At 33.6% G+C, this 15,925-nt stretch overlaps 1 protein-coding gene across 1 annotated transcript; it reads right to left on the bottom strand.

Moving 5' to 3' along the window:
• Window positions 1–18: 18 nt before the first annotated feature.
• On the bottom strand, window positions 19–10,053 carry LOC18100295 (uncharacterized). The gene is made up of 18 exons (XM_024603942.2): window positions 9,442–10,053; window positions 8,834–9,356; window positions 8,481–8,741; window positions 8,184–8,275; window positions 7,230–7,439; window positions 6,750–7,154; window positions 5,867–6,030; window positions 5,577–5,670; window positions 5,382–5,438; window positions 4,880–5,014; window positions 4,674–4,742; window positions 3,430–3,543; window positions 3,010–3,171; window positions 2,730–2,858; window positions 2,240–2,341; window positions 2,063–2,142; window positions 1,431–1,577; window positions 19–1,056 (listed from the first exon to the last, which is right to left on the bottom strand). Exons 1-18 carry the CDS (start codon window positions 9,940–9,942, stop codon window positions 474–476), a joined length of 3,828 nt encoding a protein of 1,275 aa, XP_024459710.1. The 5' UTR covers window positions 9,943–10,053; the 3' UTR covers window positions 19–473.
• Window positions 10,054–15,925: the final 5,872 nt, after the last annotated feature.

Below are 15,925 nucleotides of genomic sequence, written 5' to 3'. Positions count from 1 at the left end.
ACATTCTTGTAAAGACAGTAAAAAAAACCCAGACGTGCCTTTAATTCTAGGATCCAAATTTGTGAATTTCCATTCGCTTTTGAGAACTGGAAATGCGAGTGGTTATAACCACCCAACATTTCATTGAACAGCATAGCTGGCCAGACATAAGAACATTACATAAGATCATTTCACAAGTTCAACCAAACTAAACCCAGGCGCGTGTACGTTCACGCGCCAAAGAAAACCATGATGAATCAAGAGCTCTGCTAAACATAAAACGAAAGAGAGAGCCAATCAAGTTGCAAGCAAAATTGCTACGGCATTGGAAATTGGCTTCCCTGTTGTTCTTCTGTCATGTACATTTCCGCAACCAGAAGAATCAGTGTCAAAACTGGTGCACGCAACTGTGTAACTGTAACAATCAAACAAGTAGAAAATCTCACGACCTGGACTGCAGATCCTTCTTGATATCTCGACCAATCTAGATGGCTTCACCTGCTCTTTCTCTTGTTGCCTTTCTTCTGACTGTTAGATTTGATGAGCTTCATAGACAGCGCAGCTGAAGCACTCTTGCCCTCAAGCTTCTTGGTCATTTTTACAACACTAGCCATACCTTTCCTAGCAGCTGCACGATGCTCTGGTCTCCGACTCATCATCTTGCGATCCAGGGGCCAATATGCATATGGCTCAAGCTTGTCCTTCCTCTTCACATCCCCACCAGCTTTCTTGCTGGCATATTCACTTCCAGTGTAAGCCCACCCAGAATTTGAAGTTTTCCTGCGCTTCTGAGTTTTCTTGGAGTTCAGTGACTTGAAACTGCCTGCTTCACTCCTCGCATCTGAATCGGGGTTGGAGAGCTTCTCCTTCTTAGGTTTCCCTCCTTCACGAACTATCAGCCGCCCTTCAGAGTCAATCTCTGGATCATCATCTGATTCCTGCTTTCTTTTAAGATGCGCGGTTGATCGGAGGGCTGATCGTGTTTTGTACCGATCAAGCAAGTCAAGTGGCTCATCTTCTAACTGGTCAAACAAGTCTTCTGGCAAGCTCTTGTCTGACCTGTGTATTATTTTGGACCTGGAAATTTTGGGTATATAAATATGCAATTTCAGATTGTTTTGAGCAAGTAATTACTAATAGATATGGTGCAGTGGCACCCTCTACCAGAACCATTAGACACCATCTATCAGATTCATCAAGAGTCCAGTATAAATTCAAAGGCTGAAGTAGTGCGCTCTTGATTTGGTTGATGGGTTGTTAATAATATCTAGTGGAACCCAAACAACACCCTAAAATGCAAAGTGCAAGATCTTGGATGTACAGTTGGCACACATCAATAAAGGAAACCTTTAGTCACTAAGATAGTAAGGTCACCCATGATATAATAATCTGAATATAATAGCCCATGCCATGAATCCATAACTTTTTTAACATCATCAAAAGTCACTGACCTTAGTGAAGCTTTGGGTTTGAGCTGGGAGGAAAACTTGCTATGCCGACCTGAAACTGTCTTTGTATCCATATATTCACCATCACTGTTCTCTGTCTCCCCATCACTAAAATCAGAGAAGATCTTAGTATGGTTCCATCTGCTTATCCTGTCAGCAGAGCAAATATTTTCAGAATATCATTAACAAATTCAAAATTAGAGAAGAATCCTTAAGAACACGGACATAGTGTTGTTCTACCAGAAACACCAGATAGGCTGATGCATTTGGAATATAGCACTGCGGTCTGAGATTGAATGCAATACAAATCTATATTGTGACGCTTCCTATTGAATACAGTTAGGACACGGTTTTCTTGTATGTACAAGATGAGAGGATGGCAACCATACAGAATGAGCCAAGTTTTTAGAATGCAATACAGTATTTCATGAATAGAAATACAGTATTTCATGAGCACACAAAAATTGGAGATGCATTGCCCTTTTTTGTGTGTTTTGTTCTTTCAATATATTGCAAACCATCATTGCAATCATGCGAGAATTGAACAAAATACGAATACAAGCAATTGAGAACATTTTAGACATTTACAAGAGCATAAAATTCACTATTAATCCATATACTAATATGCCTGAGACCTGGATGTAGTAGCTCTTGACATATGAGATTTAGTTTCATCAGAGCTTGCTGCATGCTTCCTCTCTCCCCGCTCCTTTATCTAGTATATATTCAACAATCATGAATAAAAAACAAAAGAACAAATTGTGCTTCGGAAACTATAAAATGGCATATTAACATGATGTCATTAAACAAACCTTCCGTATGTTAGTAAGGAGTTTCATATGTTCTTCAGGCATCACTGCCTTCACAGCATCCAGACCACATTTCTTGACTAGCATTTCCAGGATATGCTTAACCTGAAAAGAGTTTGGAAGCAATGGAAGACATTAGATAGTTTGGACCACATTTATGGCAACCACAGACCTTCCGAGCAATAATCATGCACAATGCTGCAAAAGATTTTAGACTTGCGTACATGCTGTCCAACAGCATACCCAACACCACTATAAAAGAACATAGTAGGTTAAATAAAGCATGTCCACAAAAAAATTCTCAACAACATTGGTAATAAATCTGAACCACTAGAAAAACAGAGAGGCAAACTTCAAGAAAAACACAACTGACACCCACATACAGGCACCAAAGAGCCAACATGAAAAGGAAATCTCTTCCAGAAACTCACTTAAACACCACTATTTATGGCCAAAGTAAAGATAAGTTCAACACAGTTTGTGTTGTCAATACCTTAGCTTTGAAGTGGTTTTTGGTGTCATCTTGCCATCTCAGCAAGCCTTCCACCACACTCCCCAGGAACATTTGCAGCCCTTCAGCTTGTGATTTGGCCACTAGTACCTTCAACAAACCTAAATTAGCCTGAACAGAAAATTACCAATTTAGTCTAGAAAGAAGGCAGCATAAAAAAGACCACAAGAGAGAAAGGTAGAATAGAAATGAAAAGTTTAATTCACTCGACCCAAATAAACATGATGCTAAACTGCACACATCAAAAAGATAGTTAACGCACTTTGATAATCTCCCTGTTCTTTCTCTGCAGAAGGAGAAATGTGGATGGAAGCAACTTGTAAGCAATAGAAACCAGGTCTGAAAACTCGTATGCCAGACGAGCTACACCTTTCATTGCTGCACTGATCATATGAGGACTTTCAAGAGCCAGGCCTCCAGCAACCTGTGACCGCAAAAGTTAAGTGTTTCCGAAAGCAACACGTGGTCAATTTACCCACATACATGTAAAACAATTTTTTTTCATACAAAATAATAAAATAAAAATGGGATGATTATATCATATTCTTGAGATGAACAGATCACGGCTGGTCTGTCCAGTAACAAATGGGATCTTGTTAGAACTTCAAATTTGTATGAAAATGACAACAATTTCAATCAACATAGCAATAAAACTTTGGAGACAGAAATACAAAATTGATACCATGTTAAAAAATTGATACAAGTTTTCTTTCTTTCCGCCATTCTCTTCATCTCCAAAGGTATGACCAATTTGGACAAGCACATCGTAAGCTCTATTTCTTGTTCTTTTGTTAACCTGCAATAAAACCATTAACAAAAACAAAGAGAAAGATATTTATCAGCATTTATAAACTACACATTGCGAGAAGTTCAAATCCAGCATGTGACACATAACAAGTTTGGAACCAGCAACATAGATAGTTCTTTTCATTAATATATTCATTTTAAAGGGCACAAAATCTAATCACATTTGCATTTACCAAGCAATATTATCTCAAGCATGAACATGGGGGTCTTTGCTTAATTTTATAGTAATATCTGGTCAATCACAAAGGTGTATGTTAAGTTTTGGGAACCACCACTTCGTACGAAAATGATTATGGGTAGAGCATGAACCATGCACCACTTCATTACAAATAGACCTAGAATAATTTTATTTCTTGGGCAAGAGTTAAATAACCACGTAGAAACATGAGACTTGTATATCAAGCTTCTGCTTAAGGAAAGCCAGTTTAAATATTAACAAGCACAAGCATACCCTGGCATCAAGAAAGACAAGGCTGAGAGTAGTGAATAACTTAAATGACGAAATTTAAGGAGACTAGAAAGGGTGATGGAAAAAGATAACAGCTTATATAGCATAGTGAGTTCAAAAATACCCAACAACTTATGGCTGCTACAGTCAGTCAACTTCACCATGCAGCCAAAAATCAAATCCCTTCCCATGATCTCAATTCAATCTCTTAACAATTTTAAGGCAACCTATGAATCTTCTATTAGCATTCCCTAAAAGCTGTACCTGATTATAGACACGGCATTCTCAACATAGACAAAATGTACAATCTTCATATAATCTCATATCCAGTTGGCAGTTAATAAATTGGAGCAACACTATAATAGTCAGCAAATGACACAGTTTCATCTCTACAAGTTTTCCTATGAAATAAGGTAATGCTGTTATTCAAATAATCTCAACCAGCTTCTGTATTGCATGCTCAAAATGAGGGAATTACTTTAAATGTTATACAAAGGATCTCCAAAGAATCAACATCATAACCTATCACAGCTTCTGTATTGCATGCTCAAAATGAGGTAATTACTTTAAATGTTATACAAAGGATCTCCAAAGAATCAACATCATAACCTATCACAACCAGGAAAAAAAAGATTGAAAAATGACTAGTGCTCTTGGTGATAATATAATACCTCTTTCAGAGCAAGTATTATCTCAGTAAGGAAAGAAGTAAGGATTTCATGCCTCCTCTGCTCTGAGTCCTGTAACAAGAAATTCAAGTAATTCAGGTATGGTAGGTGTAACATACCAAAGAAAACGGTAACAGATTCCAACATCCAAACTGCGTTGTTTTTAAACTTGAAGAAATAAACAGTAAGGGAAAATCATGTCATACAACCTTGGGGATATGAACTATTAGACAGTAAATACAATCAAGTCTGTGCCGTTTGGCAGAGAAATGGCATGAGGGTAGCACATCAATCATGAGCTGAAGCAGTTCCCCAAATCGTGGTGTAATAAATCCATCGTACCTCTGACCATTCAGAAACCCGAAACAGAAAAATAATCAGAAATGTTGAATTTCACAAAATGTAGTAAGATTAAATCTTTGCTATAATAGTAAAACATTGCATAGCAGAATATTCAGCAGAATTCTTTCTTAAAAATATAGAAAAAAATAACAATAAGAATATTCCAGGAAAAATCACAATTAATTTATGTCCGTAATATTTGCCACCACTGCTAGAACTTCGAACATGTATATCAGTCCATTACGAGCAGTTGACAAAACTCCACTCTAACTATCCATGAAAATTGTGGTGATAATAGTGGAAGTTGATATGCGATAACAATCAAAACATCCAAGAACTACGGAGCTTTTGCAATTATGGAGGATTTACCTGGAGAATAATTGAAAGAACTTTGTATGCCCTCTTTTGGATCAGACCTTCCATATCCTTCACATCATAATAACAACCATCAATGTAATACAAATAATAATATATGAGGAAGAATAATTAAGATCATTCTCATGTGAAAACAAGGAAGTCTCTAAGAAGTAGCTGGAGAATAGGACACTTTAGGAAATGACAAACCTGTAATGCAGGCTTTACTGCACTATATAAAACATTGATCTGTTCACCATCCAATCCTGGCAAAAGTGAAATTGCCAGGTCAAATAGCCGTGCTCTGCAGTAAAAATGAAGTTATGTGAAAAACAATGAAAAATTCCATGACATCTATCATCGTCTGTGTACAAATAGGAGGGCATTTGGCTGGTGGTGGATTGGGAAGACAATTCATAAATGCATATGATATTAAAGAGGACAAAATGAGATATCACATTAAATAAAAAACAAAGCAATACAAAGAGAAAAAAGCTAACCTCGAGTCATTTGATGAATCATCAATCCGCATAGAAATGGAATCTCTAGAATTATCAGCTTTTGTGGCCTTTTGTGTGACAGCCAAAAGCTTCTGCATTGTCTTTAAGTAGATCCTCTTAACTACTTCTTTATCTGCTATTGAGGAAAACTCACGAATTGTAGACTGCAAGAGTTTTACTTGTATTATCAAAACTTCACTGAACATGCCAAATAATTATGATGCAATTTTTATGAAAAAGAAATCTATAAGAAAAGGAGAGCAAACAAAATAAATTTGAAGAACTCATCCTCCAAACGAGCAATCTAGGAGCAGCGACAGAAAACAATATAATAACCCTCCAACCTCACAGACTATCAGCAAAGGGAAGTGCCTCTTAAGGCTCCAACAGCATTACACCAAAGTGATGCAAGTAACAAAATATAATAACCCTCCAATATCTCATGTTGCTCAACAACCAATTACATCAAAAGGACTGCACTGACCACACAACAGAAATAATGGAGCGAACAATTGAAGATATGCTTATCTAAAGAAAAAAAATATAAACACCTATTTTGCATTTTCTTATTGGCAATAGTACCTGCAAATGAAGATTTACAAAAGGAAATAGTCGTGATGTTCAGAAGTTTCTGGTGGTTCAGATAAACCATCCAAAAAATGTTATGAATCTAACAGATAATTCACATATACCACGGAAACAGTCTACAAAAAATACAAGTTACATCTTCTCTAAAATGATTTTTGACAGTTAGACTATGTTGGCAAAATTGATATATAAAATAAAATCACGAAACATACCCAAAAGAAATCAACAATTCTAATGTGACTCAATGAAAAATAAAATGGCATCTCTTATTCACTGGTTGAGATAGCAAAAGTACCTGCAGAAGACCACCGTCATCTTTTGGAGATTCCAGGAGGATCCCAGACAAAACAGTCAACAAGTTACGAGCAGAAGACCTAAGCACCCTCAAATTATCTGTTGCAACCTGCAGGGTATAGCGGGCAATAGCATGCTGTTCAGCTATACCAACTTCTGTAACAGTTAGATCATCTTGCTCCTCCATTATTCTCTTATTCTGTTGAATAAGGACCTGCAGGGCAGAACAAACTATTCCACGAATATCACATTCTTCACTAAGTGCACCACACAAAGCTTTCTCCAGATCCTGGAAACTTTCTGCAGTATCCAAAGGATAGTTGCAAAAGGAAGGTAATAAGGACCACAAAGAGTATACAAGAGCATCAGCACTCCTCGCTGAGATGATCCTTCCATCTAGCTCCAGCTGCAACAGGTAAGAAGTCACTACTAAAATGCTACGTAGCAGGAAAGTACACCATATTACCTAGTAATTTTATACCTGTCGAGATTTTTTCTTTATCAGGCCAACCATACTCAGAACTGACTCTGTAAAAAAGCTTAAACGGGCACCAACAGTATACTGCTTCAGAATAGGAAAGAGCCAAACATTAACTTCAGATAGGTCATCGACCTCTAATTTAAGAGGTAGGAAGCTTAAAAATGTCTCAGGACCCATTGCACCAAGAGCAGATCCAAGGGATTCGTGCAACTGCAGATCGACAAGTACATCCACGTATCAGAAAAGGGCAGGGTTGAGATTATGGATGAAACAATCAACAAGTACAATAAAAAATGCTTTTACTTATTTGTGAAAATGGAGTCAAGTTTTCCTTGAGCTCAATTACAAGTAAATTAAGAATTTATACCCTGTAACACGAGGCACTTAATTAGAAAGTGCAGGCTAGAAAAAGAAAATCCTAGCAAACCAATCACTGTAGATATGGACCATTGTGCAATCAATGCTGCTTCGCAACAATGCTGAAGCCATTATGGAGGCCCACAAGAACTAGACAATGGAAAATATGCCCAGTGAACTATTTGTAGTGGACCAAAACACCCTCCCCTCCTCTTGTTGGTTCTTGAAAGGTTTAGACAAAGCAGATTTTTAGTCAATGACCACAAGATATCAAGTACAAAACTTTAGCGACATCCCAAATCAGAGGGAGGCTCTTGAATATTGAGGCTTCCAAAATGCTCTATTATATTGGCATGCTGCATTATGAAACGTTGGAGTTCCAACATGGTGAAGCAAGATAGCTTGCATTGAGAGTGCATAAATTTCCAAATGACATGGAAAGTCATATTTTAAGAATGTCAAGTCCTAACAGATTTATTTTGATGTTATAAGACCAGTAAAGTTGACAAGAGCTATAGTAAAAAAGCTAAAGAATATCAGAAATATAATGAGTGTATTAATAGCATATAATGAGGTTGTGCAGAAGCAAATAACTACCTGTTTCCGGTAAGGAAAATCTTCATCGGGTAATCTCTGCATATCTGCCAAGTTCTTAAGGGTTCCTCTCATAAAATAAGAAGAATAGTTTCCTGGAAAATAACAAATGTTGACTATTGTGTATTCCTAGAAGAAACATTGAACACAAAAATACAGAAGACCGATTATAAAAACTGAAAGGTTCCCCCAATCAAGCTGCTGGAAGAACTAGCAATGACACACAACTTCACCAATTCTTATGGCAAGAAGTAGTCCAATGGCATAATACAAAAGGAGTGAGAAAAAACATGAAAATACCTAATTTATCAAACAAGGTCGAAACCACTTGAAATACCATGTCCCAGACTGCACTGTAATGATAATCAAGTAAGCTTTCAATGATTGCGCACACTTTTTCTATAACTGTAGGCCCACACTTTCTAGTTTCGGCATTTTTGTTGATTGTAATCTGATCTACTCCCTGCTTGATCAAGCTTTCATCAATACAACTATTTATTGAGTTCTTCAATGCCTGTGTGGCCGCAAAGATGGCCTCCTCATGTTCAGACGCCAAAATATCTGCCAAAAGACAGAAAGTGAGAAACAACCAAGTACGCAAATTGGAAACGAACAGAAACAGCACCCATTCTTCTAGGAAAGTAGCATCTAACCTTTGAGTGTACTGAATACAATTGGTAGCTTAACAACGCAAATTTGCCTATTTAAGGAATAAACTTTTTTCATTCCAACATCCAACAAGCTGGCAGTGAATGTCATGTTATCCGCAGACGTCTCATTTGTAGAAGCATAAAGAGCTAGTGAACATAGCAAGTCGAGTAATGGTTCAGCCGGAACCTGTAAACCCGGGTGTAAGCAAATTACTTTCAAACTATCAGTCACACGCCTAGTAACAACAGGTTGCCGCAGCTCGAGGAGAGTTTTAAAGTACTTGAGAATTGCAGTCACACACTTGAATGATAAAAGAGGAAGACATTCTTTTAAGGCATCGAGAATATATAGAACGTGTTGGGCTCCTTTAGGCCCATCAGTAGAAGCTACTGCATTGGATCCACCGGCAAGAAGAAGAAACTTTTCGAAAGAATTGGTGATTGCTTCACTCGCCGGAGCTAATGCTGGTGTACCTTGAAAATTTAGCAAGGTGTCACGGATACAAGAGTGGGATTGCCTTCTCACCTGTTCAAAAAATCAATCAAGATTTCTTATAGCTTAAAGAATCAAGAATCGGAAAGCAAATTAACAGGATAAAAAAAAAAGATACCTTTATGCGAGAATCGGTCATGAAACTTAATAAGACTCCGAATAATTGAGAAATATCATCCCAATTAAAACTATCTCTGATACTCAACAAATGAGCCACGCATTTCAATCCCGAAACAACAGCTCCAGCTGTAACAGAATAATTTAATTTCAAAACCCGCACAACAACATTGGAAACCAGTTCTCTTTTTTTCTTCAATATTGGAATTGAAATTCGAGGAAGAGCTAGAGAGAGGATGGTAATAAGAGAATCGATCACGTAAGGGGAAGGATCAGAGTAGGAGGAGGAGAGGCGGTCTAGGGAGGAGCATGCGGCGCCGAAGTAAGCGATAGGTGTGCAAGGGAGGTTTTGGTCTTTGAGTTCTTGTGACATGGTGCCGATTATGGCGCAGAGGTGGTGGTGGTCGTCTTGGGTGGAGGTGGAGTAGCGTGAGAGAATTGAGTCGCAGAAATCATTCTCAGGGAAGGAGAGTGACGGGGCATCAAGTTCGATGCCTTCCATTTTGGTGGTGGTGGTGGCGGTGGGAGTTGCAGGGAAGAGAAAAACAGAGGAGCTGTTTCGAGTTGAGTAGGTGAGGTTTGCTAGGGTTTATGGAAGGAGAGAACTAGGTGGCGTATAGGGAAAAAAAATTGTTTGAATTTCTATATTTTTATTAAAAATATTAAATATAACTCTTAAAGGCATAGGTTTTTTACCATCACTCAAATATTTATTTTTTTACATATTATTGTAGATGAGTTATGTAATTTTTTTTAATATGATTTTTAATTTTTTTTCCAGTGATTTAGTACTGATTAAAAATTAAATAAATTTTTTTTTTTATGAAAAGATAGATTAAAAAAAGAATGACTACAATAAAAGAAGCATCAAATAAGAGTGATTTGCCATAAATTTTGTAAAAGATACATTTAATCCTTAAATCTTAAAAATAGTACAAATTATACAATTGTAGTACTTCAATATTTTTTCAATTTAATTTTGATACAAAAGTTTATTTTTTTTTATTCTTTAGTCTCTTGTTGAGGAAGGGGAGAGAGGTCGCGGACTTACAGGGTTCCATCGGTAGAAAAACAAAAATATCGTTGACATTGATTTAGGCCACCAAAACGGATGATATTTGTGTCAAGCGGTTTCATTTGAAAAGAGTAGTTCATATTAGGTTTTTTTACCTTTAAAATTCATGAAAAAACATATATGAGCTCGAGTTGATTTTTAGTTTTGGGTTGATTTCGGTTTTTTTGAGTGATTTTTTGGGTTTTTTAAGGTCATAGATAGATTTATAATTGTTTCTACGATATTTTATAGGTATTTTGGGTCAAAATAGGTTGAAAAACAGGTTTTTATGTAAAAAACCTTAAGCCCTGATTTTTCAGTCACCACAATTACCGAAATCTAGACTTTCTTTTTAAAAAATCTTAAGTGACATGTTGCAAACAAAAAATATTAAAGGCCTAGCAGCGCCTAGCATTTGCTCTTTTTTTCTGATTCTTTTTTAAATTAAATTTTTTATGGTTTTTTCTATATTTGTTTTAATTTATATTTAAATTACTACTCATTCTTTCTTTCACTTTGTTTAGAGAGACTCTCTGGAATGACGATTATTTTTTCAATTATGCATTTAAATTTGAAGAGTTTTTCTTATTCATATGTATTTTTTTATCTTTTATATGGATAAACTTTATTTTTTAAAATTAAAAAATATTTTCAGATAATATTTCTAATATGTGCAGCCTTGCATTGTGTTTTTCTATCTTTTATTTTATTCAATCAATTTAATTTGTATCTCTATTTCTAATATCGTTTGCTTGAATAAAAAATATTATTTGAATACACAAATTTAGCAAATACAACCGAGTGTTTTATCTTTTGAGATTAAATATCTTGATCTACACATGTTTCTTAATTTTTCAAGTTTTATTTTTAGATATCGTTACTGATTTTTTATTTTTTTATTCGCACGCATAGTTCTTGAATTATTTGATTATAAGTATGCATTAAAAAAATTATTTGAACTTAAATTTTTTAAACGACATAAATGCATTGAAAAAACTTGCATATACAATTTTTTTATATAAGAAATAAAAAATTTTGACCCGTGACGAAGCACAAATCATATAACTAGTAAACATTAAACCCTGTCATTCTTTTATTATAAGGCTAAATTCTTTTACTGTAGGGCTAAGTTCATTGCATTGTGAATTACTATAATTGAGTGACATCTTTATTTTTCATTACAAAAATTAAATGGTCCTTTCAATGGAATTTGGGTGGTGTATACGGTATTTTTCAACTACCAAAAAGGTCCAACAACCATGTTTTTCAAAGTGTCCAGCGGCGAAGCAACTGATGGGATAGCACATGTAGTTTAATTCACGAAGATCTGGCACTGATGAGATTTTTTTTCTCCTCCCCCCTCTTTTCTCTTTTATCTCCTTAAAATTTGTGTTAGGTCATCCAAAATTAGAGTTATCCTCTCATTTATTTTTTCTTTCAATTATGATCCTCCTTTTTTTTTATTGGTCTTTATTGTTTTGGATTTTTTTATATATATAATTTCATCTCTTTTCATTGGTTTTATTTAATTTTTATATCAAATATGTCACTCTCTCTTTTTATTGTTGATTTTATATCCTTTTCTTGATTATTTTTTTAATTTGTCACCCAATATTGTATCTCATTTATTTTTTTATCCAATTTTGGTTCTTGTTCTTTTAATTTCTCTTTTTTTTATCCTTTTCTTAATTTTCTTTTTTTTTTCAATTTTTCCCCTCAACATTTTATTTTACTTGGTTTTTTTATATCAAATTTTGATCTTTATTTTTTTTATTGCTCTTTTTTTATCCATTTCTTAATTTATTTATTTTTTCAATTTCATATCTCAACGTTTTATTTCAATTATTTTGTTTTTATCTAATGTTGCTTCTCATTCTTTTCATTACTCTTTTTTTATCTTTTCTTATTTTCTAGGGTTATCCCAAGTTGCAGGTTAGTCAAGTTAACCCGGTTGTCGGGGTTTTTTTCAACATTTTATTTATTATATTATTTGACATTAGGCTATTAAGGGTGAGTTTTTTGTTTTTTTATGCTATTCCTTTCTATGAGATTATCCTGGGTCGCAAGTTTGTCAGGTTAACTTAAAGTGACTTAAGTTTTTTTTTCAATGTTTTTTATTTATTTAACTTCCATCCTTTTTTCGAGGTCATTTAAAAAAATAATTTTTTCATCTCGATCCGATGTCGCAAGTGGCAAGCTAGTAAAGTGAACTCGGGTTAACTCAGGTTTTTTTCATTAACATTCTTTTTTGAAATTGGTTTCTTGCCAATTTCATAATTTAAGATTAGGTTATTGGAACTTGAGTTTTGTGGGTTTTTTTTACATTCTATGGGGTATCCTGATCTCATATCTCATATGTTTGTCAAGTTAAAGTGGGTTGACTAAGGTTATCATCACCTGGATATCTTTTTTCACGTTAGAAAAAATTTGACTCAACTCATGGCTTAACACGAGAAAAAAATACAAAGCTATGAAAAGACATTCCTACGAAGTTAATTTTTTATTTTTTATTCCTAAAATATATTTATAGATAACTTTTAATTCTCAAATGGTACAACTCATGCATATAAACATAAAAATGATGATTATTATTATAATTTTAAAACCTAACTCGAGATAAAGCCCGAGTCATGGGGTAGAAAAGTCAACCCCTGTCAACTTTGACCCGAGTTAACTTAATTTTTTTAAAAAAATAAAATGATCAAAATGTTGTTGTTTTGATAAAAAAAATTCAACTGGTTTTTTTACCCGAGTTTTATAGCGGGTTGATCGAATTGCATATTGACTAAGGTTTTTGATCAAGTTAAACTATGTCAATTCTTCCTCAATTTTCTCTTAAACCTGGAATGGTCTAAACATCGGGTTTACAAGGTCCTGTGTTAACTTATTAGGCTGGTTCGAGTTTTATACCTAGGGTTATTATACCATTATTAATTTCAACATTCAACATAAACTAAAGTAAAAGAATATTTAATTATTTTTTTAAATATATAAGTTTGATGGTAATACATGTTAAGGGTAAAAATTTATATATATATATATTCATATTTTGTTTTGTTGTGTGCATCATCAACCAAATATGATACAAAGACATTCATTATATCTCATAAATCACTACCAAATATAATTTTATCATCGTCTCTTGTTTTGTCTTATCTTTTTTGTCTCTATTTTTTTTTCTATCCTAAGATAATAACCAAATGTTATATAGTTAGCTATCTAGTGGCCTGATTTGTACTTTGTTTAGTTGCCATAAATAAAATTTTATAGGGCATTGTGTGTGTGTATGCACGCGTGCACATTAGTTTCTGAGCACATATGGTTTACCTTCTATTTCTAGTATCTGTCTATATCATAAAAAGTGAGCTCAATTTTATTTTTAAGTGTTAATGTCATTTTTGTGTCTTTAACTTTGTTTTCAACTAGTAGAGTTTTTTTAAATTAATACTATTAAGCATTTTTTTAGTTTTTGATAAACATTAAAAATAACGTTTTTTTATGATATTTATTTTTATAATAGAATTTATATAATATGACATGTTGTGTGTGTGCGCGCGCGCGTGTAAGTACTTTGTTATTTTCTAATAGTATTTTTAGAAGTATTTTTTATTAATGTATTATATTTATATGTATATGAATAATGAGATTGTATATCAATTTAATTTTGAGTTGGAAAGTATTTTTCACTTTTTTAAATAAAAAACATTTTATTTCCAATTTTTTGACATTGAAAAGTGAATTTTATTATAATTTCTCAAGATGCATCTAAATATAGAAAAGTTAAGAAATATTTTATAGAAAAACATTTTCTAACAACATAAACAAAGGATAAATAAATAAAAATGTTCAAATAATTGATTCTTTCTGACTCTATCTTTTCACGGTAGTGCTTCTCCTCTTAGAAAAGCGAGCAGGCAAGTTCTAAAAAGTTCCCACCAGCAAGCAGGGTAAAAGGATGGGATGCAAGTCGGGTTGGTAGCATGCCCAAGGCAATGTTTTTGAATCATAGCTTAATTTGATACATACTAGATTGGTGGTCTGCAACCAATCTTTTCCCTCCGTAAAAAAGATGCTTAGGTGACGTAAGTGTTCCTAAAAAAAAAAACCCCCAAGACTCGGGTCATTAACAACTAGTTTAATAATATGAATAAAAATTACAACAATAAATAAACCAATTTTTTTTTACAATGATCAACTCAAAAAATAAATGTTTGTCAATACCAAGTAAAAATATCCTCTCAATATTCTTAAAAGGTTTTTATGATCTTATTTAATAACAAAGAAAAAATTAAATGAAAGCGTGATAATCTCATGAAAAGCAAAATAAAAAAGAAACAAAGCTCAATTTCTAGTAAAACTAATGTTGAAGGAAGAAATTAAAAAAAAAATTAAAAAGGTAAAAAAAAACAAACAAAAGCCAACTTGGGTTAATATGTCAAATCCGCAATCTAATTGTGATATCAGGGTACCTCGTTGAAGACAAATTAAATAAAACTATGAAACTCAATTATCAAATAAAAAAAAAAAACAAAGTAAAAAAAAGACATACGTTAACATACCAAGCTTATGATCTATTACAATAAATCATCATGAACTCATAGAAAGAAAAGTAAAAAAAAAAACATAATAACTACTTCTCAATCAATTAAGTATTCAATGATAAAATTGAAAAAAAATCAATTTTAAAATAAAACTAAAAAATAACTAAAATCAACTCGGGTTAATCTTTAAAACCTATGATCTAGGTCATGAGCCCGAGACTAGCCCAATAGAAGGTCAACCGAAAAAAACACAAAGCAAAATTCCCAATTAACCAAATGCTTGGTAATGAAATTGAAAAAAAAACAATCAATAAAAAATGAGTCCAAAACTAAACAAATAGCAATCAAAATAATGAGAATCGAATTTGACATAAAAATAAACCAAAATAAAATATCGAGGGGATGAAATTGAAAAAAAAATCAATTAAAAAAATGATAAGAAAAACCAATAGCAATTAAGAGAATAAAGACCAAATTTGATATAAAAATTAAATAAAACCAAATGATGAGGAACAAAATGAAAAAACAAAATCAATCAATAAAAGGATTAAAAACAAAACAAATAAAAAAATAAAGATCAAATTTGATACAACAAACAAATGATAGCACACCTTTAATTTTTAGCAAGCCAGCATGATTCTTAAGGAGAAGAGAGAGAAAAGAAGGAGGATAAAAAAAGATCCACTAAAGACTAATCGTTACACCGCCATATACATGTGTTTGACCGCTAGAAATGCGTGGCGGGGTGCTTTCAACCAGATGTGGAAACCAATTTTTGTCTATTATATGACATTTCATGCATCATCTGAAGACAATAGAAGCTTCCCACATGTGCCAACCTATTTGTCTTACTCATTTACTCTAGTCCTCATTTTTGTTTTATTTTTAAT

The sequence above is a fragment of the Populus trichocarpa genome, chromosome 6, assembly GCF_000002775.5.
Source record: "Populus trichocarpa isolate Nisqually-1 chromosome 6, P.trichocarpa_v4.1, whole genome shotgun sequence".
Lineage (NCBI taxonomy): Eukaryota > Viridiplantae > Streptophyta > Magnoliopsida > Malpighiales > Salicaceae > Populus > Populus trichocarpa.
The sequence above is the reverse complement of the archived record's forward strand: the minus strand, read 5'-3'. Positions and strand labels throughout refer to the sequence as shown.